At 28.3% G+C, this 22823-nt stretch overlaps 1 protein-coding gene and 1 long non-coding RNA gene across 11 annotated transcripts; one reads left to right on the top strand and one right to left on the bottom strand.

Annotated features, from left to right (window-relative positions):
* Positions 1–927: 927 nt before the first annotated feature.
* LOC123266185 lies at positions 928–2395 on the bottom strand. Its single transcript, XR_006509717.1, has 3 exons — positions 2285–2395; positions 1295–1877; positions 928–1199 (listed from the first exon to the last, which is right to left on the bottom strand). It is a non-coding gene; the product is annotated as an uncharacterized LOC123266185 (long non-coding RNA).
* Positions 2366–22144, top strand: LOC123266182. 10 transcript variants are annotated; one of them, XM_044730222.1, is made up of 15 exons: positions 2566–2801; positions 4065–4670; positions 6167–6237; positions 10507–10604; positions 10686–10809; positions 11777–12008; positions 12127–12660; positions 12922–12993; positions 13024–13515; positions 13776–14219; positions 14336–14484; positions 16719–17353; positions 18804–18988; positions 19060–19226; positions 21554–22144. In XM_044730222.1, exons 2-15 carry the CDS (start codon positions 4490–4492, stop codon positions 22061–22063), a joined length of 3894 nt encoding a protein of 1297 aa, XP_044586157.1. In that variant the 5' UTR covers positions 2566–2801; positions 4065–4489; the 3' UTR covers positions 22064–22144. The 10 variants fall into 10 exon arrangements, with proteins under 10 accessions (XP_044586154.1, XP_044586157.1, XP_044586158.1 ...); XM_044730223.1 differs by having other exon boundaries at positions 12922–13064; positions 13137–13515; XM_044730224.1 differs by having other exon boundaries at positions 12922–13314; positions 13387–13515.
* The last annotated feature ends 679 nt before the right edge of the window (positions 22145–22823 follow it).

Here is a 22823-nt window from a genome sequence, read left to right as displayed (position 1 = left end):
AAAATGGAGGAGTATAGAAAAGAAGATAGGAGTTGAGTCGGATAAAAAACTTCAATTGTATAAAGTCACGATGAAGAGAGACCACGTTATGTATTAAATGTAAACGAGGCGTGGCATAAGAGAGAAGAAATAACCACAGCCACTTACACTATACGCCAGAAGACAAGTTGTATGTAAGAGAAGATTACAATACCTAAGTGGTAAAGAATGAAGGAGTAAACAATAAAATTTATTATAAGTTGGAAAAAGAAGGCGATAGAGACTAAAAAGCAACGGTTCGATTGCTTCGCTTACAATCAGTTGTTGGTGGTATATGTATGTGTGTGTGTTTGTGTGTGGGACTTATTCTTCGTGTTGGTTCAGTTGGCTGTAACTGACTTGGGTTTGTAGTTTGAGTTTAGTTTGAGCATGAGAGCCAAAGCCTATGTGAATACATAAGCCAGCACAGGACAGCACATCTAGAAGTTGAGTCCGAACTCGACTCGCTGTTATGTATGGTAGTTTACTCATGGACATGGGTATGATGGTGCTGAGGAAGCAGGGGGAAACGAGTCTGGCGACAGACTGGCGGGCGCGCACCTGCACTCACTCAACCCATACCAGCGGCCATGTGAATAGAGAGGAGAGTCAGGGGCGCACCTAGTGTATTAACAACTCTCACATCTCATACAATATTGCCACCTTGATTTTTCGTTATATTACTTATTCCATTATTTTTTACTTATTTGCGTTACCTTGTACTTTTGTTTACTTCTTAAACCTTTTACTTAATTAAAACTTACATTTCATCTTGATTTTTATTTTTCACAAAATTTGCTAGCTTCAAAAGAAATAATAACATGATATCTTATCAGAGGAAACTGAGTAATAAAATTAATTGATGTTATTAAAGAAGATATCAAGTACTCGTGCACCTGAGAGCGTGCAAAGTAATTATAAATAAAGAAGAAATAAAAATAAGATAGCTTGATATTTGTTTTTAAATTACGTAATGTTTAATTTGTATTGCAGGAATTTTCAATTAATTTTGTTTGGCGGTGGTTAAAAGTGAAACAAATTTTCCCGCCAATTGGTAAGCTATTGTCAGTCGGTAAAATGGACGTGAAGAAACGAGTGGCGCTCTAGTCGTGGAATTCCCATGATTCTCTAACTTGACAACCTTCGTTGTACTAAATATAAAATATACATTTTTTGTTTCACTGAAGAATAAATAATAAACGAAAATGGTAAATTTATATTAATGAAAATTTAATAAGTTACTTTCTCACTCAAATAAAAATATGGGTATAATTACCAAACAATTTTAAACTTTCGACGACGTTTTTCTCCATAAGCAAATTTATAGAAATTACATGTCTAATGACAGAAACAGCGAAAGTAATCTCTATTAGGGACAATGCCACTGATTATCATCACATTCATGACAAATTTAACTTTCTCTAGAAAAGTTATTTATTTTATATTTCAATACTTACTTTTTAAAATAAAATTTTATTGTACAATTGTCCAATTGTGCAGTCAAGGATTTATGATAATCACCAGATATTACCAATTCTAATTTTTAAATTGGCTGCTTGAATTATTGGTTTAATAATTTTAAATTTAATTATAGTATTATGAAATCGATTCTGATTGTCAAAAAGAAGGGTTAACCTCATTTGCAAGTTGCTGAAAATAAATTGGGTAAGATTATTTAATTATTAATTGAACTTTCCATAAATAATTGAAAATTTTTTTCAACCGGAACTAAACTTTCCTTGCATTAAATCACTGTTTTTAATCAAGTTTTTTCCAGAGTCTTAGAGTATTGATATGACTCAGTCTAATATGTATTTTTTTTTTTAGATACAGATCACACATAATTATCAAAAGATAACCTGGAAAAAAAAGTAATTTTAATGAAGATACGTAATAATATTGTTACAATTTCACTGGAGAATTTCATCACCATCATCGTCGCCATCAGCGTCAACGTGATACACATTGTAATTTTCGAGTAAATATTTACAATACAAAACAATGCAACATATGAACATAAAGCATACAACACGTATGTTTATCTTCACTCGGGGTATAATGCAAAAAGTGAAATAATAGCGTAAAGTAAACGTGAATCTGTTTGAATCACACGGTATGAAATGTAAGTAAAGAGTGTACCGCAGAAAGGGAATAATACTTACGAGAAATGAGGAGTAGAGCAGAGGTAAGAAGCAACACAGGTAAGAAGTTGAGAAGTAATGGTGAAGAAAGGCCGGTAAGATACAATAAGTGGGGGCTTACTTACTGATCACTCGGTTATTTCTCTCAACTTCTTGTACTTATACTACTGTATACTGTTTTAGTCTTGTGGGTCTTGTGAGAAGTTAAGCTGCTATGCGAGGAGCTGATTCTTATTCTTGCCTCTGAGGTATTATATATACCTACAACGTTCAACGATCACCAGCGAGCCAAACAGAGTATAGGTGTCTTGTGTCTTAGCGTGCTGGGCCCAGTCCGGGACTTGGCCTCGTCACATTTGCGTCTGCAGAAAGTGCGCGTGAGCTGAATATTTAAAAAAAAAAAAAAAAAGAAAAATAAACATAATAATAATAACATCAATATCAAGGAAAAAAAGTTTTTTAAATTAGTCATTAAAAATTACCAAGTGCGCAGTTGGTGTTATTACCAATGCATCGCTCAGTTTTATTTAACGAACAACTTTTTTTATGCATAAATATGGTGTAGTGTTCGTTTAATCATAAACATGAGTCACGGCAATCATCTATTGTTTTTAAATGATAAATTATTTATTTATTTATAAGGTAAATTGTTATGTAATTATTAAATGTTTGTTTTTATTTTATTAATATTCATTTTTAAGTATTTATTTTATTTTTAACAATGTTATCTTAATTATTAAACACTTTAATTTTTTAAAATGCTAAGAAATGTGTGAACGTAAGCATGGATACTAATATGAGATTATTCATTGATTAGATATATAATAACATTGCGTGGATTTGAAAGTAAAACTTGTACAGTTATCTAATTGTTTTCTATTACTTTCGGTGGTAATTAGTTTTAATTTAAAGATTTTAAATTAGTGTCATTTTTTTATTGTAATTTTATTTATTTATTTTAATTTATTTATTTGCATATGTGATGTCATTTAAATCTTAAGTAATTATTACCGGATCTTATTCGATTATTAAAATAAGATATTTACATTTTTTAGCTTATAAAATTGGTATTTTTTTTTTTTTGGGTTTTTATTTAAAAAATCCGTGAAGTTCATTTAATTTTTTAAATTAGAGAAAAAAATAAAATAAAATTTATCTCATTAAACTTTTATCTTCACCAGATTTATAAAAAATTGCAAAAACAAATTACTTTAAAGGAAATTACAATCGTTGATAAATTAATAAAAATAGACATATTTCTTCACGTTTTATAAAATTAAGTTTTTGATAATTTTTCATTATTTTTTTTATTGAGTACAAAGTTTTAAGCGAAGAAGAAATCATTTAGTCTTTTCAATGATCTTGAACAATTTTTTTGATTAAAATGCACAACAGAAGATTCAACACAAAAAAATATGCTGACGTTTTAATAAATTAAACGTTGCATAAATTAACCAAAAAGCAAACAATTCTGATTTATTTTAATAAAATTGAAGAAATATAAACCATAAATTATTTTTTTTATAAAATTAAATTAGAATGTTTAAATCTTGAAATATATGTCAGTGTCTTTATTAAGTGTGAAGAAACTTATTCACTTTTAATAATTAAATAATTGTATTCTTCATTTTTTCTTGTAATCTTTAAAGATATATTTCACATCACAGAATTGAACAATAAGCAAAATTCCATAGATAGTCTTATAAAATAATTCTGAATAAAAAATTCATTGACAAAAAACATGTTAGTTTATATCACTTGATATTATATAATTAAATGACATAAAATTACAGTCTCAATTATCTGGGAATTAAGTTTGAAGGTATCGCGATAATTATAAATAATTAGATTTAAGAATCAGTGTAGAGAAATAATAAAAAATAATAGTAACTTTTTCTATTTCAGAAAACCATCACGGACATCGTAACTTCCGGTGGTGATTCGTACATCGAGTGGATATATAAAATAATAAAAGAAAATAAAATACAACAGCAAGTGATTTAAATTTCTTAAACGTTTAGTTGGCTATTTAAGGATACAATTTGGTATTGCTGATGAAGATATAGTATTTCAATGAGTAACTTTCATTCATTGAATATTAAATAAATCTATTTAGTATTCATCATCTATTACATTATATAGTGTACATCATCTACAGCCATATATATAAATACAAATATATATGTTTATACAAGACAATACACAACAGATATATATCAAAGAAAACAATAATAAAAGTCAACAAAGGTGGATGCGTTCCTGTGGGTTGGCATTTAACGGCTGGCCGTTCGATTATATATTTCATAAGTACAACCAAGTATTATCCTGAAATGTTTCGAAGGCCGATAACTGAACGTTCGCTGCTACCTCGGAAGATTCTGCTCGTGTTTATTACGCTATTCGTTAGTGACGCCTATGGACACGTTGCTCTTACCTTCCCACGAGCACGGAAGTACGACCTCGACTTCCTCGACAGCGCAAGAACTCCTGGACCCTGTGGAATGCCAAGAGGTACGTATAATCTCTAATACTTACATGCTTTTATATAATACCTAATGCCTCAATAACATTTTATTCGTCGGCAGGTTCTTCATCATGATAGTCGAATAAAAAGACGACCGGTTTACCTTAATATTTCTTCATCATTAATAACAATAACGATTAGCGATATCAATTATTTATTATTTGTTATTCTTCCTTCTATAATAAAGAAAAAGTATTATTATGAATTATAAATTATAATAATATATTTATTTATATTATTTTAAGTAAAAAAGAGAATGGGTGGAAGAATTTAGGCTTGCGTCCAATCGAGAGAGTCGACTTTCACCCGTTCGGGCAATCTTGCTGCTGAGAGTATAGCATTCCACGGATTATCCCTAGTTCCTTTTATTTTGCTTTGTAAATATGCATTCTTTGCTATTTCAAATCAACAAATAATTTTTTAAACTTTTCATATTTTTATTTTAAATCAATTTATAATGAAATTATTAGAAAAAAATATTTTCACGATTTTGATTAATATTTAAAATTATTGATTTGAATAATTTATTTGTAGCAGAGAAGAAATGAAAAAAATTTTTATTATTTTAAATTAATAATACTCGCAAGCAAAAATTAAAAAAAATTATTTGATACTGAATTTAACAGAGATTAAAAAATTTTTTAGATGTTTTTAATATTTAAATTATAATGAAAAAAATTTAATAAAAAAATTCCACGTGTAAAAATAAAAAATGTGAATTTTTATGATAAATAATTTGTAATAAAAATTTCAAGAATTGTTAAATGTTTGTTAATTTCAGTACACTGAGAAAAAAAAAAATTTTTGTCCAGAAAAAAATTTCTTGGCTCAAGAATCGTTTAAAATGAATTTTGGTTTTTTGACAAAAGAATATTAATATCTATCATGATAATAAAATGTTGGCATTAATTTTGATAGATTAACAAACTAATAGGTTCACTTGAGTTAAACAAAATCACTTCGATTAATTCGATCAATTCTTGAGACAAGAAAATATATTCTTGATAATTTTCAAGAATATATATTCTTGTGACAAGAAAATTTTCTCAAGAGTAGTACTTTTTTTTCTCAGTGTATCATAAAATCATAATTTTAAAAGAAGAAATAGTCAGATGTCTATCAATTTATTTTAATATTTAAAAACTCGAAAGTTACTGATTGAAATTGAAAATAATAAATGAAAATTTATTTTAAAAAAATTGCTAAAGAATATGATTAACTAAATGTACGGTAGCCAGAAAGTGTAAAGAATCGCCGAACGGAACGATCGTCCGATTGCGTTCTTGGCTTCCGGATTTTACATTTTATTTATTCACCGTGATGCTGCCTTTCCACGATAAATCAATTTCCTAATGTAATGTTTTTAATTTAAGAATTAAACAGTTAAAACTACAATATAATAATAATAAATCTCCGTTTATTGTTATAAAATTTAAAACTGTTTAAAAAATTTATAACTAAATTCAACGATTTTAATTTTCAGGAGACATAAAAACGAGTTTATTGTCCGGTAGTCAATTCAACGTATCCTGGCATCTGGCTTATCCTCACCGAGTAAGTAAACTTTATTCCATTTAAATAAATTTATAATTCTGAGAAACATCTATAAGAAAATACGGCGAGCTATAAAAGATAGGGAAAGGGGATAGGATAGAATAGGATATATTATTCAGTATTATACCTAAGACATCAACGTACGTTCATAAATGTATGTATATATATGTGTAATCGGATAGGAGATTCCTTGACGGTTTGTTACGACACAACACACTGAGTACATACTGTAAAAAAAGATGAGAAGAGATGAGCTGAGCGCGAAATGAAGACAGTGAATAGCGAATAAGTATTAAGTTTTTTATTTTAAAATATATGTTCATATGTTTATGTATTTTTGCAGTCATGTGTGAGTGTGTGTAATTTTATAGTCACTATTAAAGTGGATGGCCTACACGCATTTTCTTCCAAGGCGATATTTTGAATTATTCACGAAAGACGGTGAGGTATTTAGCGAACGTGCTGTTGAGTAGGCACCGATTATCACTGTATGCTGTCCTGGTATCTTCTCTATACTTCTCTATACTAGTTAAATCACAGTCATAGTCATACTCACAGTCACAGACTGATATAAAGAATTAATCTTACGCTTATTCTTTAACTTATTACTTATTATGTATATATGCATATTATATTATATTATATTATTATAGAATTGTGATTATGATTGGCTGATAGGCTTGTATGTGTAATGGATAAATATGAGTACGAGTGGATGTATGACGGTTGCGAAATTAACCAAGGTAATAGACATTCAGGTTGACGCTTTGGATACAGAATGCGTAGCCAGGTATTGATGTGTTGCATCACTTTTGAATACGTAGGCTAAAGATGATTGTATATTGTACGCTGTTTGTATTGTTTCGGTTTATAGTTATAGGCGTTTTTTATTATATATTCGAGGGATTTTACTCAATTATTCAATATGTTGTTTAGTTTTGTTAATTGTTATTTTTATTGATGGAATTATTCAGGTCAAGTCATTTTTTGGAGTTACTTTTTATTGTTGTGAAAGTATTATTAATGAATTTTATTTTTTAGTGCTGTCTAATATATTATTTTTTAATCAATATAAGAAATTACATTTTTTATATTAAATTTTTTGGAGTAAAAAATAAATAGGGAAGAAATAAGAAGTTTAATAATTTTTAATTATTAATTTACAAGCTTGGTAATAAATTTGGATTTATTGAAGTAATATTTAATTCATTACTGAAATAATTAAATTTAGAAATTAATTTGTGATATTTATTGTTTGAATGCTACAATCAAAAAATTATATAGCACAAAAATGAATTTTTAAACTATGTAATAATATTTGATACTGTTAAAATTGACAAGTGTCAGAATATTTTATAATTTAATTTTTACTGTCCATATTAATATGCTTGAGTAAGAAATCAATAAGATAGAATAAAATTAACAATTGATATTATAAATTTAAGTTATTACCTTTTAAACTTTATTAATATTTAATTTTTATTGAAATAATCTAAAATTTAAAACTAAAAAATTAAATTTTCTCTATAAATCTGTTGAAGTAAAAAATTTATAAGAAAAAAATTGATATTATTTTAGAAAATTAAAAATATTTAATTTAATTTAATAGTTTTCAATCTCATGCTGTGTAATTTGTTAATTCACTATATGTGGTTATTCATGACCTCAATAGTTGGACATCCCATTGAATAATTGAATTAAAAAAAAAAAAAATTGACAAATAATTACAGTAAAAAAAAAGTGTTGTTATAAAATCTGTCAAATTGTCAAAATGAAACTCATACATAATTTTTAAATTAACCACCCAACTGATGTAGAAAAAAAGCTGTTGTTTATCTACATTCTTCAAAGATAAATTAGTCGTAAAAAAGTAGTAGACTTTTGATCTCGGCAAGTGAAAAAATCTTTTATATTCAATATAAAACCTCTATAATACAAGAAGAAATGACATTGATATTCAGATGCTGACAACACGTGGATGGCTATCGTGTGAGACATGCCCGATACTCAATTGTGAGAGCCGTTATGACCTCAAATTAGTGTGACTTAGCACGAATCGAGCCTTTATATATTTATATGTATATATGTATATTTAATACTGTACCCGGTTTGCTTACAGTAACTACCCATTGAATTGTTGAAAAATCAATTAATTTTCCCCCAATGGAATTCCTCCCGAAAAAAACTGGGAAGCAAAAACATGAAGATGCAAAAATAGCGATTTATAATGCAAATAGTATTGGGTTGATTGCTCGTGAATGCGGAAACGTTGCATTAACGCTGACCTTCATTCCACATTCCATTGGTGTCCGCAGTCGGTGCTTCTCTTTATATGTCCGTTACGAAAATTATGCGTTTTAATAGTCTAACTAACCAGGAGGCAAGAGGTACCGAGTGAATAGTACTATAGAGTGCAATGTTCGCTTCATGTCCGTTATATCTTTGACATTAAATCGTTACCGCCTACGAGGAGTTAATGTAATATAATATTAGTTTGTAACTTTGTAACAGGGCAAGAAGCATAGTCACCATTCAATTATATCATCTTCACTATTGGATTTCACTCTACACTTATCAAATATCAATTATATATTATTTACAATTCATTATTAATGCTTCTTTTTAAAATTAATTTTAGAAAATTTTTACAATTTATAAAATTTAACTGATACTAAAATTATGTGTAAAATATATGTGAAGAAATCAATAATTGTAAATTCTTGATATTTAAAAAGAAAATTATAAGTTTTGTTTATTAATTTAATACAACTAAAAAAGAATATATTTTAATTTAACTTAAATATATTCTTCTTTACCTATAAATTATATTAGAAAAAAAAAAAATACAAAATATATTGAGAAAAAATGTGAGAAATGAAAACTTTTAAATTCTTAATATTTAAGAAAAGAATTGTAATTTTTGTTCATTAATTTAAGACAGCTAAAGAACAATATATTTTAATTTAACTTAAATATATTCTTCTTTTCCTATAAATCGTATGTTAGAAAAAAAAAATACAAAATATATTTACAAAAACTTGAAGAAATGAAAACTTCTAAATTCTTAATATTTAAGAAAAGAATTATAACTTTTGTTGATTAATTTAAGACAACTAAAGAAGAATATATTTTAATAAAAGTAAAAAATATTCTTCTTTACTTATAAATTATATATTAGAAATAAACGCAAGATATATCTTTACATCTATAAAAGATGTAAAGAAACAAACGGATGTAAATTTCTGATATTTAAGAAAAGAATCATAATTTTTGTTTATTAATTTAAGACAACAAGAGAAGAATATATTTTAATTAATTTAAATATATTCTTCTTTGCCGATGAATTATATATATATAAAGATCAATGCGAAGTACATTAATGAAGCGAACAGCGGCTGGTATGGAATTCCAACTATGTACTCAAATATTTCGGTTGATTAGATTCAGAAAAAAGTGGAACGTAATGAAAAAATTTTTGGTATCCAGTCGAATGAATATATTCTTCTGTTTTACTGCGTCCAGTCAGGGATGAAATTTGTGTCGTAAAATAAAAAAAAACCAATTCAAAATAAATATTGTTCGGAAGTAGATAAAAACTTCATAAAACAAAATCAATATCTATTGTTTATTATTATTTTTGTAATTATTATAATTCTTCATAATTAATAATTATTAAACCATGGAATTGTTTCTGGAGTTTCTAAATCAGAATCTAAATAAAGTAAATTTTTTACTTGTTCAAATGATATCTGATGGGAGAGAAATTGTAAACTACTTTCTCCGTATTATTTTTTGTCGAGATGTCTCCTGTATTGTCATCATGATAATTGACATTTTTTATCTTGTTCATGACCGTGTGTTATTTTTTTTTCAATCAACCGCTTAATGATAGCTGTTAATAACCAGATTGTAGATTAGAGATTGTCATAGTTCATAGTAATTGTACATTGTATATTGTACATTATACATTATACATTTTATATTGTAAAATTATAATTGTGATGGTGATTGTAATTGTAATTGTAGTAGTTATTTATTTACCGATGTCAATACAAACAAGTTACGCCGGAGACTTTAATGCTGGGTAGTAAAATACCTGTCGTGGTAAAAGTATTGGGCATGTCAAGCTTCAGACTATATCACCACGAAGGAATTCAGGTGAAAGCCGCCATGAAAACTCATGTGATACATTATAATTATAAATCAAATATCAACTGTTATTTTAATTTTATTCATTAATTATTTTATAATTTATTACTTTTGTTTCAGGGAGGATTCAGACTACAGATTTTGGACGCGTTGGACCGTCCTCTCGTCGATCTTACTCCCGTGACTAAGCAGAGCGAATTCGTTGAGGAGGACGCTACGTAAGATTTTGAAATCATTGATATTATTATTATTTATAATTTATAAGTTATTGCTAATGGATAATATTTAAATTACCTTAGGGCACAGCATTATCCAGTTGAGTTGCCTCAGAATTTCACCTGCACCGATTGCACAATCCGGCTGCTTCGGGAGGCTGAAGAGTGGGGAACCAGTTACAGGTTTTGGTCTTGTGCTGACATTGATGTAAGTACCGTACACTTTATCTTAAATTATTATTATTGTTATTGATATTGGAATTTTTTGGAATTTAGGCCCTTTCAGACCGGTATTAACGTGACACTTTGTAGTTTTTAAAACTGGATATTTTTAATATTAAAGTTAGCTGATATCTAATTTATTGTTATTAATTTTTTTTCAATAATTTAAAAATTTCAGATTTTTTATTTTAATTTTAAATTACTTTACTTACATATATAATGACTTGAAAAATAAAAATTGTCAACTCATTGAAAATTAAACTTCGATTACCCAGCAAAAATTTTACAAAAAAAAAAAATTTATTTATAACATTAAAGTTAGCAGTCACTTGACAATTTTTTAATTTTATTTAACAAAAAAATTTATTCCAAAAAATTATTTTTAAAAAAATGCATTTTTAATTTTTCAAAATTTCTACATTTCAATTTTTTTTTTGCCATAATTTATTTGTTATAAAATTTTTTAATTTTATTTAACAAAAAAATTTATTCCAAAAAATTATTTAAAAAAAATTGCATTTTTAATTTTTTTTAATTTCTACATGTCAATTTTTTTTGCCATAATTTATTTATTAAAAATTTTTTTAAATATTAATTATATGTTAAAGTAATTTTAATAATTTATTTTATCTTTACTACAAATAAAATTTTATGACCGCTGCAAAAGTTTAATTTTTAATGATTACCCACGTACATATTTTTATAAATAAATATGAAACAAAATATAGCATATTTGAAAGGGAATTTAATTCTATAAGCATATAAAATTTATTTATTTATTTATTTATTAATCAACATACGCCTATTGGCAATATACATCAATAGAAATTATTAAAAATTAAATAACATTAATTTAGGAAGATTAATTAGAATTTAATTAAAGAAAAGAAAAAACGAGAATAAATAATAAAAAAATTTCACAATTAATTCACCTTTTTTTTTTTTTTTTACAGATTCTAGATAGAAAAACATTTCGCGAAGACTGTAGTGGGCATGGAAGATCACTGGTTGGTAGATGTAGGTGCGACAGATTTTACCACGGTCCGAGGTGTGAATTTCGGGAAGATTGTCTTGATGATTCGGACTGCGGAAATCAGGGCATTTGCGTCGACAATGGCGGTACAACGTTTCCCACGAAACATTGTTATTGCAACGTTGGATGGTTTGGGCCAGGTTGCGCCAAGAGTAAGTTTCTATTTCTCATAATTCTATGCTCTTACAAGATTGTTTTTACCACCATTATTTAATTTGCCTTTTCTTAGATTTAAATTAATATATTAAATATTATAAATATACTTTGCAGGATCTTCAATTAAGTCTACTGAAATTGACCTGCAGGGACACACGATGATACGTTTCTCTAATGACTTTGTGTTTTATTGGCGAATACTCAAGGACTCTAAGGAATTAGAAGGCGTAATGGTAGTTAATGGGACTTCGTGGGTGGGAGTAGGTTGGCGACCAAGCAGCTTAACTCCGTCATGTCGTGCGTTCCCTGAAATACATGGCAAGAATCATGTGACGCCTGAAACATTGCCTCAGCCAGAACCGAAGTCACAAACCCAGGCCAAGAATAATAATAATAATAATAATTTGCGAGGACTTAATAGTTCTCCGGCAGAGCCGAAACCTGAACCGACTCACGGAGCATTCACAGGCGAACCAACAGCAGAGCCATCTTCGAGGTCAGCTAAAAGAAGGTCTCCGAAATCTCCGCGGTCTGAATTAGGTGTTACTGCGACGAGTATTGACAATGACGTAACTGTTCAAACAAGCGTAACTTATCAAGTTAGCGCGAAGCAAGGCCGTAAGAAACGGTCACCTGAATCTACTACTGGTACGTTTTAATATTTTTATTTGTTTATTTTAGAGTTGAGTTATGTTAATTAATCTAATGGAGTATTTAAAATAAAGTTTTATTTTGTTGTAACTTTTTAACTTTAAAACTGTAACATTTTTATAGATTTTTAGAAGTATTTATTCACTTACTTTAGTTTTTATTTATTTAAGTAATTTGTTGTTTGAAAAGTTGATTTTATTATTAATAGAAAAGCACGGTGTTGGTAAAATAGTTGCATGTTGTTGCTTTGTTGCACAGGAACTGCCAGAGAACCAGAACCAACTTCTCAGCCTGAACCGAAATTAAAACCTAAAGTTTCTGAACCACAACCTGAACCTGAGCCCGAACCTGAACCTAAAGCTGAACCCGAACCTAAACCTGAGCCTGAACCAGAACCTGAACCTAAAGCTGAACCTGAGCCTAAAGCTGAACCTGAGCCTAAAGCTGAACCTGAGCCTAAAGCCGAACCTGAGCCTAAAGCTGAACCTGAACCGGAACCTAAATCTATTTCTAAAATTGAAAATGTTCCATATCCTAAAGCAGAACCTGAACCTCGGCTTAAATCAATCTCTAAATTTGAATCTGTTCCACAACCAGAACCAGAACCTGAGCCTAAAGCTGAACCTGAACCACGTCCCGAACCTGAACCAGAACCGGAACCTAAAGCTGAACCTGAACCTGAGCCAAAACCTAAATCAAATATTAAACATTCATCAGAACCTCAACCTGAACCTGAACCACATCCTGAACCTGAACCCCATCCAGAACCTGAACCCGAACCTAACTCAAAATCAAGTTTCGAGTCAGAAAATGAAGATTCTGAAGTAAGCACCAAATCAGGCGCAACTAAAGGTAATATTTTAGTAAAAAAAAAGTAAATAGTTATAAATGTATAAAATATTTGTTAGATAGTTGTAAAAGTAGTGATTTAACATAATTATAGTAATTATAAATAGATAAAATGTAAATGCAATACTCATACAATAAAGTAGCTGTATAGTAGCGCTTTAAAATTAATACAAAAAAGATATAGTATTATGGCATGTATCATAACAATAAACCAGTTATTTTATTTAACTTGTACTAATATTTGTTTTCTTTTAATGGAACAGCACCGGTGAGACCAGAAGTCCATGAGTACACACCGAAACACGATTTCAATCCGATGGACTGCACGGATATGATAATCGGTATGGCCAGAGAGAATACCCACAGGATCGGTGATTATTACACCCGCGATCGTTCCACTCCGCGTAACGACGCGTTTTGGGGAGGAAAAGACAGCTTAACGGCTGCTATGGGTTTCGAGAAAAATGGCGTCACCACTATAATGTTCAGAAGGAAGTTGGTGACTAACGAGCTCACTGATCATGAAATCGTTGATGGTGATATGCAGGTAATTTGGGCTAGAGGACAACAGCCCGGCAATTACATCCACCAGCCTCCTAGTGGTGTCGAAAAAAGCAAGGTCAGTGTCAAGGATTTCTATAAGACTGATGAACTCAAGTATCACGGCCACAAAAGTCAACGAGGCGTGACCACCTTCAACTTTTTCGGTATGTATTCTTCTTTTTTATTATATAAGATGTTTTTAGTGGGGATTTCTTATTTAAGAAGACTAATTCGGTAATTTTATTAATTGTTTTTTTTTTTTTTTTAATACTATTTTTAGATGAGAAAACCAGGAGCAAGGATGAACTCGGTGGACCTACTCCGCTTGAAAGTGGAAATTGTGGTGGTGAATGGAAATACCCCAGAAGTTGTACTGTGAAAAATTTCACCTGCGAGTATTACATTCGGTGGAGTTATAAGACAAGGAAGGTGAATATCCTTAAATCCACATACTTAAATGTATATGCTACTTATGTATATACTTATATGTGTACATATTTTTGCTTTCTCTTTTTGCCATTACCATTACCACCATTAAAACACAACTCCGTTGAGAAAAACAACTTTCATTATTCGGGTTTTGCGGGATTATATTTTTTCACGCAAAATTTTATCCATAAATTAAATATTTTTTAGGTAAATTTCTTTAGAAATCCAAATGTTGATTAAAAGGGTTTGATGATGTAATGAGGATAGATAACTTATTGCACGACTCGTGATGCGAAGTATCAGAGAGTGCTTTACGATCGAAAAATTTTTTTTGTCTCATTTCGGCAACTATTTTTATTTTTATAGTCTTGTTAGTTCATGGAATCAATATATTTTGCATACTATTGTGAAGATAATTTAATGGAGATTAATTTAACACTTTTAAAAAATTGATTTAGTGCAATAGAAACGGAAAAAAACATCAAAATAGGTCAAAAAATTTTCCTGTCCGTCATGTATGAAACTCTGAAAACACTGCAACTTGCGAAAAAATGCATTTATTGAGTTAAATTTTTTTTTTTTAATTCTTTGAAAGAATTCTAGGTTACCGAATGCGATTGGCTAGGTAATTCAGTGTCGTTCATGTACAATTAATGAAGTAATACAAAAACCGGAAGACTGTATATCTATATATATATTCTGTACATTTATCTCACTAAAGGTGCTTGCGCATTATCGGGCTTTTTAGCTGTTTTATAGGGTAGAAGTACCGTTTTTGGCCACCTTAGCACCGTTTTTGGCAAGTTAACACTTGAATTAATTTATAAAAAATTATAATATTATAACCATATTTTTGTCGAGTTTTAAAAAATTTATATTAAAACAAATTGAGTTTGTAATGGTTTATTAATATAAATTCATTTCTATCGTTTATTTGAACAATAAATGGACATAAACAGTACAGTGGCCACAAACGGTACTTCTACCCTATATATATTTTTGTTCACATTCTTTATTTTATTAATATTTCATAATTAAATAATCATTATGAGTCGTGCACTTTTGGATTTTCCAAATTTTAATATGTCTACATTGAGAAAAAAGTTTTGTCCAGAGAACAATTTCTTGGCTCAAGAATCGTTTAAAATAAATTTTAGTTTTTTGACAAAAGAATATCAGTATCTATCATGATAATAAAATACTGGCATCAATTGTGATAGATTATCAAACGAATAGCTTCACTTGAATTAAACAAAAAATAATTCGATTAATTCTTGAGACAAGAAAATATTTTCTTGAAAATTATCAAGAATATATATTTTTGTGACAAGAAAATTTTCTTAAGAGTAGTAGTTTTTTTTTTAATGTAGTGTCGGGAAATACTAGGAAAATCAACATAATACTTAGTTCTTCTCAAGAAATTATAAATTTTGTGAGAAATACTATTGAATAAATTTTGTAATTGAAAATTCCCATTGAACAGCGGTATCGTGAAAGCTTTTCAAGCAAAGTGAATAAGATTGAATTGCAATGTTGGATCCTATTATTTCTGATATATTTCATTAAGGATTTTCCGACTTATTATTCAGAGCTTTTTTAAAAGAAAATTTAATTTCTTCTCAGATTTAAAAAATGTAAAATAACTTTAAAAAACTTTCTACGTTTTTGATTATTCTAAAAATGAAGTTAAGAAAATTATTTAGAAATTTAAAAGTAAAAAATATGACATTTACTTTTTCATACCATATAAGAAAATAAAAATAAAATAAAAGGTGAGAGCTAATGCTCGTAGTTTACCGAGGCACAGTAGGTTGTATAATGGTATGGTATACTAAATGTCATATAAAATGCTTGATATACACAATTTTCACCAATAATAGTTATGCTAATTTGGTAATTGCTTGGAACTGCTGTTCTGAGATTGATCATAAAAACAATAATTCAATGCTTTGTTGAATATTGATTGCCCTGAATCCAATAAGAAGACAACAATATTTTTTCTGTACTGTACTATCACTTTTTATTTATTTAAAACTTATAAAATATTATATTTTATCACTGTAACTTTATTGTCGAAAGACTTTCTTCGGAAAATTAAACGAAGAATGTTAAATTTCTCCACATTAACATAAGAAATCTAGATTTCCATTGGGGGTGATGCCGGATGACACTTATCTATTTATATGTTTATATATTTGGTAATGCATATAAAGAGCACTTTGTTTCTGTTTTAGGATCACATTACGTTTACGATTAAAACAAAAAATACGGATACTTGGACGGGAATTGGATTTTCCGAGGACGATAAAATGACACAAACAGACGCTATATTAGGATGGGTAGATAAGACTAATGGAAGACCGTTTGTTATGGATACTTGGATCAGTGGTTACAGTCTACCACTTTTAGATCCTTCTCAAGATATTTACAACATAAGTGGTAAAATTGAAAATGGCGTAACTACGTTAATGTTCTCCCGGAAACGAGCAACTAAAGACACTAAAGATTTCTCGTTCACGGATGACCATTGTCTCTATATGATGTTCCCCGTTAAAGGAGGAATATTCAATTCCGTAAATAAAAAAATACGGAAACATACCCGGGTGCCGTTTGTTTCGTCAGATCGGATTTGTATTAAATCTTGCGGAATTGACGAACCAGACGATTATGACATGATAACCGCTGCGCCTTCTGGAATTGATTACGAGGTTGAAGTTAAATTGGTCAATGTTGGTGATGGATTCAAAGCTTCCCAATTTGGCACGCAGGAGTTTGAAATTACATCAAATAGAATTTCAGATGATTTTGAGCCGACTTTTAAAGATAAAATTCCTGGTTTTTATCGGACACAACTCACTGAACTCAAAAAGTGAGTACGTTTTTTTTCATCTAAGGTAAAAGATCTAGTTATTGACCTTGCAATTTTATTTTAATTAAAAAAAAAAAAAACAAATCAACTCTAATAAATTAATAAATATAATTTTTAATTTTAAGAAAATTTGTTTTTTGAGAACATTCAATTTTTTTAATTAGAATAAAATTGCAAATGTCAAATAACTAGACCAGTCTTAATATCTGGGTCTTTTACCTTATGTAATTAAAAGAATAAGATAAATTTTGTTTTTGGCGTATTTATATGACAAGATCCATTTTTTAAATTAAATTTAGTATCATTGGAAAGGTCTTGACCTTAATTTGTGCCTTTTTGATGTTTTATATGATTTTCAGCAATCGTTATAATAATAAAGTTAGCTGACATTTTTGATTTTATTGATTTTGCTCAATTTAATAAATTAGAACTAAAAAATATTTTTTAAAAATTGCACTTATAGTTTTGAAAAGTTTTTTTTACAAATAAAAGAATTTTTTTTTTTATTTCTTTGTAATAATTTTTTAAATAAAAATTATAAAAATTTTTAAATGTCGGCTAACTTTATTTTCATGCAATAGTTAATTTATTAAGATAAATTTTCGAAGTAGTTCTAGATAGATCCGAATTTCGCGATAAACGTAATTTGTTTATTTACTTATTTTGTTTTGTACATGTGAATGTGATTATATGAAAAAAATAAATTTATATCATTAAGAGACTAAGAAAAATTTTGTAACGGGTAGATCTTTAGCGTAAATTGGGTTTAATATTTTTTCAGCGATAGTCATTTATGATTTAAATAATTGAGAGAGTATTAAGAAAAATTTTGTGACGAGCATATTATTATTTTCAAAAGAATTTTTATCGTTAAATTTGGTATCATCAGAAAGGTCTTGATAAGAATTTGCGCCTTTTCACGGTTTTATATATTTTTCAGTGATAGTCAATTTTTTATGTTAAGTTTTTGGAGCAGTTTTGATTAGTTTGTTAGTTCTATAAATTTGTTCCGTCACATTTGTCCATTAAATTATTTGTAATTGATTTTGTGATAGCATTATTATTTTTAAAATTTATTTCTCAAGTACCCAAACTATCTATTGTGTGATTATAAATATCAAAAAATCATTAAACCAAAGTTTTCTTATTCATAATTCGTAAATCTCACCAGTCGCATAGTGACTGCAAGTTGGTAGTTATTATTAATTAATAAACCCAAAAAATGAATTAGTAAAAAAGAAATTACCTTAGAATGTGTCTTTGCTTCACAATTAACATTATCATCCTTATTTTCCCGTATTTTAATGTCCTTATAATTGACTTTCCATAAAAATATCATATTTCCAGTTGCGATAAAGAATCAACGAAATTGATATAAAAATAGTGACTGCAGGTTGTTAGTTTTTAATAAGAAGAAAAAAAAAATTAATTAATTAATTTTTTCTTTTAGGAATGACGATAATGGAATAATTGCAAAAATAAATGTAATTGTGGAGAAAGATGAAAAAGGACGTGCGGTAAATCCGGAAGATACTCTTATGATGATTGAGGGAGTTCTCAAAGAAGCATTATTAACAGGAAGAATAGGATCTCTTCGTGTAGATCCAAATTATCTGGTAGTTAAGCCTCCGATAGGTGAGTAAATAAATTTTCAGTAACCAAAAACTAAAAATCATGTTGTTAATAACATTCTTTTATTGAAATAGGATATGAATTGAGTGAAGATAAAGAGAGGACTATTGGTTCGAATGATTTGCTACTTGGGACAACAAAACTTTATGTCGTCATTGGGTGTATAGCTGCTATGGTGGCATTAGCATTGTTACAAGCTAGTTGTACGCTCTACAAAGCCACTCGGAAGAGAATGACTAAGGTAAACAGTTGTATTGAATTTTTTGTTTAGTTAGGGTGAATAACCAATATTTGAACAGTAGAAAGTAATCAATAACTTTAATGGCTAATATTTATATAAAGAATTTAAAAGCACCTCGAATAGTAAAAAAGTTGGCTACGAATGAAACGTTACTTTAGAGATTGAAACAAGTGGATTAAGTTTTTAATATATTGTATAAATATTTCATTTAAGATAATAACTCGACTCCTAGAATTTATTTTTTTACTATTCGAGGATTTTTAAAGTAATTGTTTGAACAATAAATTTCTTCAAGATTTTCAATTGCTATTAATTTAATTAAAAATTATTTATTATTTATAAATAAATATTTTTAATTATTAAAATTATTCTGTAGATTATATTTCGAAAAAAATTTCCATTGGTGTATTCACTTTAATTAATTATTCTGTAACTAATTAAATACCGTTATTATTGTTACAAACGAATAACAATTAGTAACTTGGGCACTTGCTGTTTTTTCCACACCTTCAATATTTTCATACTCGTAGCTTTATAATTAATAAATTAATTAAAACTTTGCGGGTTTTTTTAAATTAATAATATAATTAAAATTATTTGAACCGTTACGTAGTACAATAAAAAAATAAAAACAATAATAATAATAAAAGACAAAATTCATACCCTGCAGAGTCTCGGTATTAAAAGCATAAAGTAATATAAAAAAATTTACATTTAAATAATTGATCAAGTTTCCTGACTATAAAATGAAAGTCACGGCTTAAAAGCTTCCGATGCTCAAATGCCTTTCAGAATATTTCCATCAAAGGGTTTTATAAATAAATGAAAATATTTTTTCATATCACGTCTCGAGGGCGCCGTCTGATGCTCGAAAATTTGCAATTATTTTAATGTAAATGTAAACACCACTCGATGTTTTTTTTAATTAAAGATAGAAAAAAAAATTAAAATTTACGGTGCATAAATTTATGAATTTAAAATATTTCAACCGTTGTTTTTTCTACTAAATAATTACTCTGGAGTACCCTTGACTGAGGTTTACATAATTTGAAACGGCATTATTAATAAACTTGAAATCGATTGTATTGCTTTGCTTGTTGTTGTTGCATGACCCGCGCTCTTCCTGACTACCGCTGGTATTGTATTAGAGGGTGTACTCACTGCCTTTGGTCTCTTCTTCTACCCTGGCTGATCCAATTAATGGTACATCCGTGATGATGCGATCACATCACTACAATGATCATCATAACCATCATTATCATCATCATCATCGTCATCGACAACAGCCTCGACCTAATCATCAATATACATCATCAAATATGCATCGAACTGTCCCGTATTAAATTTATAGGCCACATATCTAACGAGTTATTGCTTTCATTTCCTTCAGGTACTCGCTATGAGCTTTTAACTCTTTTCTTCCCCTTTTTATTTTTCTCGGTTTTCTTTTCATGTCTTTTTACTAATTATTGTTATGTTTTTATGTTATTTATTAATTTAATATTCATTTTTTCAAGGTTCAATAACTGTCTGTTTGAGTAAATCATTTTTTCTATGAAAAATATAATAAAAACAAGTTTCGCGTTTATGGTTGACAAGATGGCGTCTACAGTTGTATGAAATGGCGGATGCGCGCGCATCAAAATTTGAACACGACTATTTGCGTTACAACTAGTTTGATTAGTAATATTATGAAAAATAAATATTAGAAATTTCAAAATCTTTAATGATATAATTTCTACAAATTTTGAAGTACTGAAAAAAAATTCTTTTTAAATAAAAAAATTTGTAGGTTACTTTGGTAAAAACTTTTAAACTTATAAAATTTCAGTAATTAAATTAATACAAAGGAGAAAATTTTGACTCCTAATAAAAAAAACAGACAAATCACAATTTATAAAAAAATTTCAAAAAGAAAAACAAGTAATAAATAGTTAATTAAATTTATTAGAATTTAGAATTTTTATTAATTGATAAAAATAAAATTTTTTTAATTAATTTATCAAAATAGAATCAGTTTAATTATGAAATTATAAATTTTTAAAGATTATTTTATAAAATTTAATATTATAGAAATGTTATTAGTCTGATAAGTCAACCGCAACTCGATTACTTTCTAAATTATCAATTGTTAGAAGCTATTTTTAATAGAAAAACTTTCAATTGAAAAAAATATCTCTAAACTAAAATTAAAAAAAAAAATAAATGTTGATAAGACATTTTATAAATTATTGAAAAAGAAGGCAAGACAGCTATCGGACTTTTTTCAATAATTACTTATAGTAAAGTAAAAAAAAAAAATATATATTTTCTATTTATTGTTGCAGCAGGAACGTTTGATCACGAATAATATGTGGAAAGATTATTCAACTGGTGCCAAAACAAATTTCGGTTTTGAAGCCTTTGAGACTGAAGAAAAAGTACCACCGCCTCCGGTATCAAATCCTCCGAGAACGCGAGACGTAACAGACGGCGCAATAACGATGCCTGGAAAAAATATGATGGAAAAACATCGATTGAGCAGTTCCAACGGGCACAATAATAACAACCATAATCATAACTACTCAAATAATCACCATCACAGCCATCAGATGTCATCTACACCACGAGCGACTTATAGTTTGCCTCGAGCCCCTGGGCCTAGACAGCCGTCGCCTCCACCGCAGCTGAGTTACTACACCCAAGATCGCAGAAATAATCGTTCCAAGAGTCATGGTAATGGGAACTCACAATCCTCGGGCCAACAGCCCGACTTTTATTTCATGCCCAGTCAACGTAAATACAGCGGGGAAGTTGTTCGCGTTTACGTTGATTATGGAAATCAAAAACCTAAATAAGCTATCCCAGTATTTCGACTTATTATTTTTATTTATTTTTTACTTATCATTTTTTAATTGACTTTTATATTGAGAAATAATTCGGCTTTTGTACATAATTTTTATTTAATGATTTTCTTATTTTGTGGATTAGAAATAAGAAGATCGAGATAATAATTAAAAATTCACTAGTGTAATTTTTAAATTGTTCTTTTTTTTAAATTTTATTTGTATAGATATGGTGCTAATTTTTTGTTAATTGTGTAAATGAGAAACTTTTATGTTATTTTTAGTGTATCGATATTTCTATTTTAAGTATTTTAATTTACTTATATGTTTATATTCTAGACACAAATTTAATTTGTAACTATCTTACATAGTTCGTATTTTTGAAATTTATCATAAAAATATCAAATTTTACAAATGAATGTTGAAAATTGCACTCATACATTGAGATAGAATTTAACATGTATTTTGAAAGATTTAAATTAGAGATATCGATATTCAATACATACGATAATGTGTAAATATTTATCACGCATTTATATATAAATATAAGTATTATCCATTGAAAAAAAATTTGTTCTCAATTGAAATTATTTCGAAAAAAATTAAACCAAAACGAATACTCTCCGCCAAAGAGACTAGTTAAAGAATCAATAGTAATACTGACACTAAAAAAAAAGCAATAAAATATTTCGTTTAATAACGTTCGGTCTTAAGAATCCTTTATTTAAAAGTTGCTTGAATTAACGCAATAATTTTCTTAAGTTAAGTAGAT

The sequence above is a fragment of the Cotesia glomerata genome, linkage group LG5, assembly GCF_020080835.1.
Source record: "Cotesia glomerata isolate CgM1 linkage group LG5, MPM_Cglom_v2.3, whole genome shotgun sequence".
Lineage (NCBI taxonomy): Eukaryota > Metazoa > Arthropoda > Insecta > Hymenoptera > Braconidae > Cotesia > Cotesia glomerata.
This window is presented reverse-complemented; position numbering and strand designations above follow the sequence as displayed.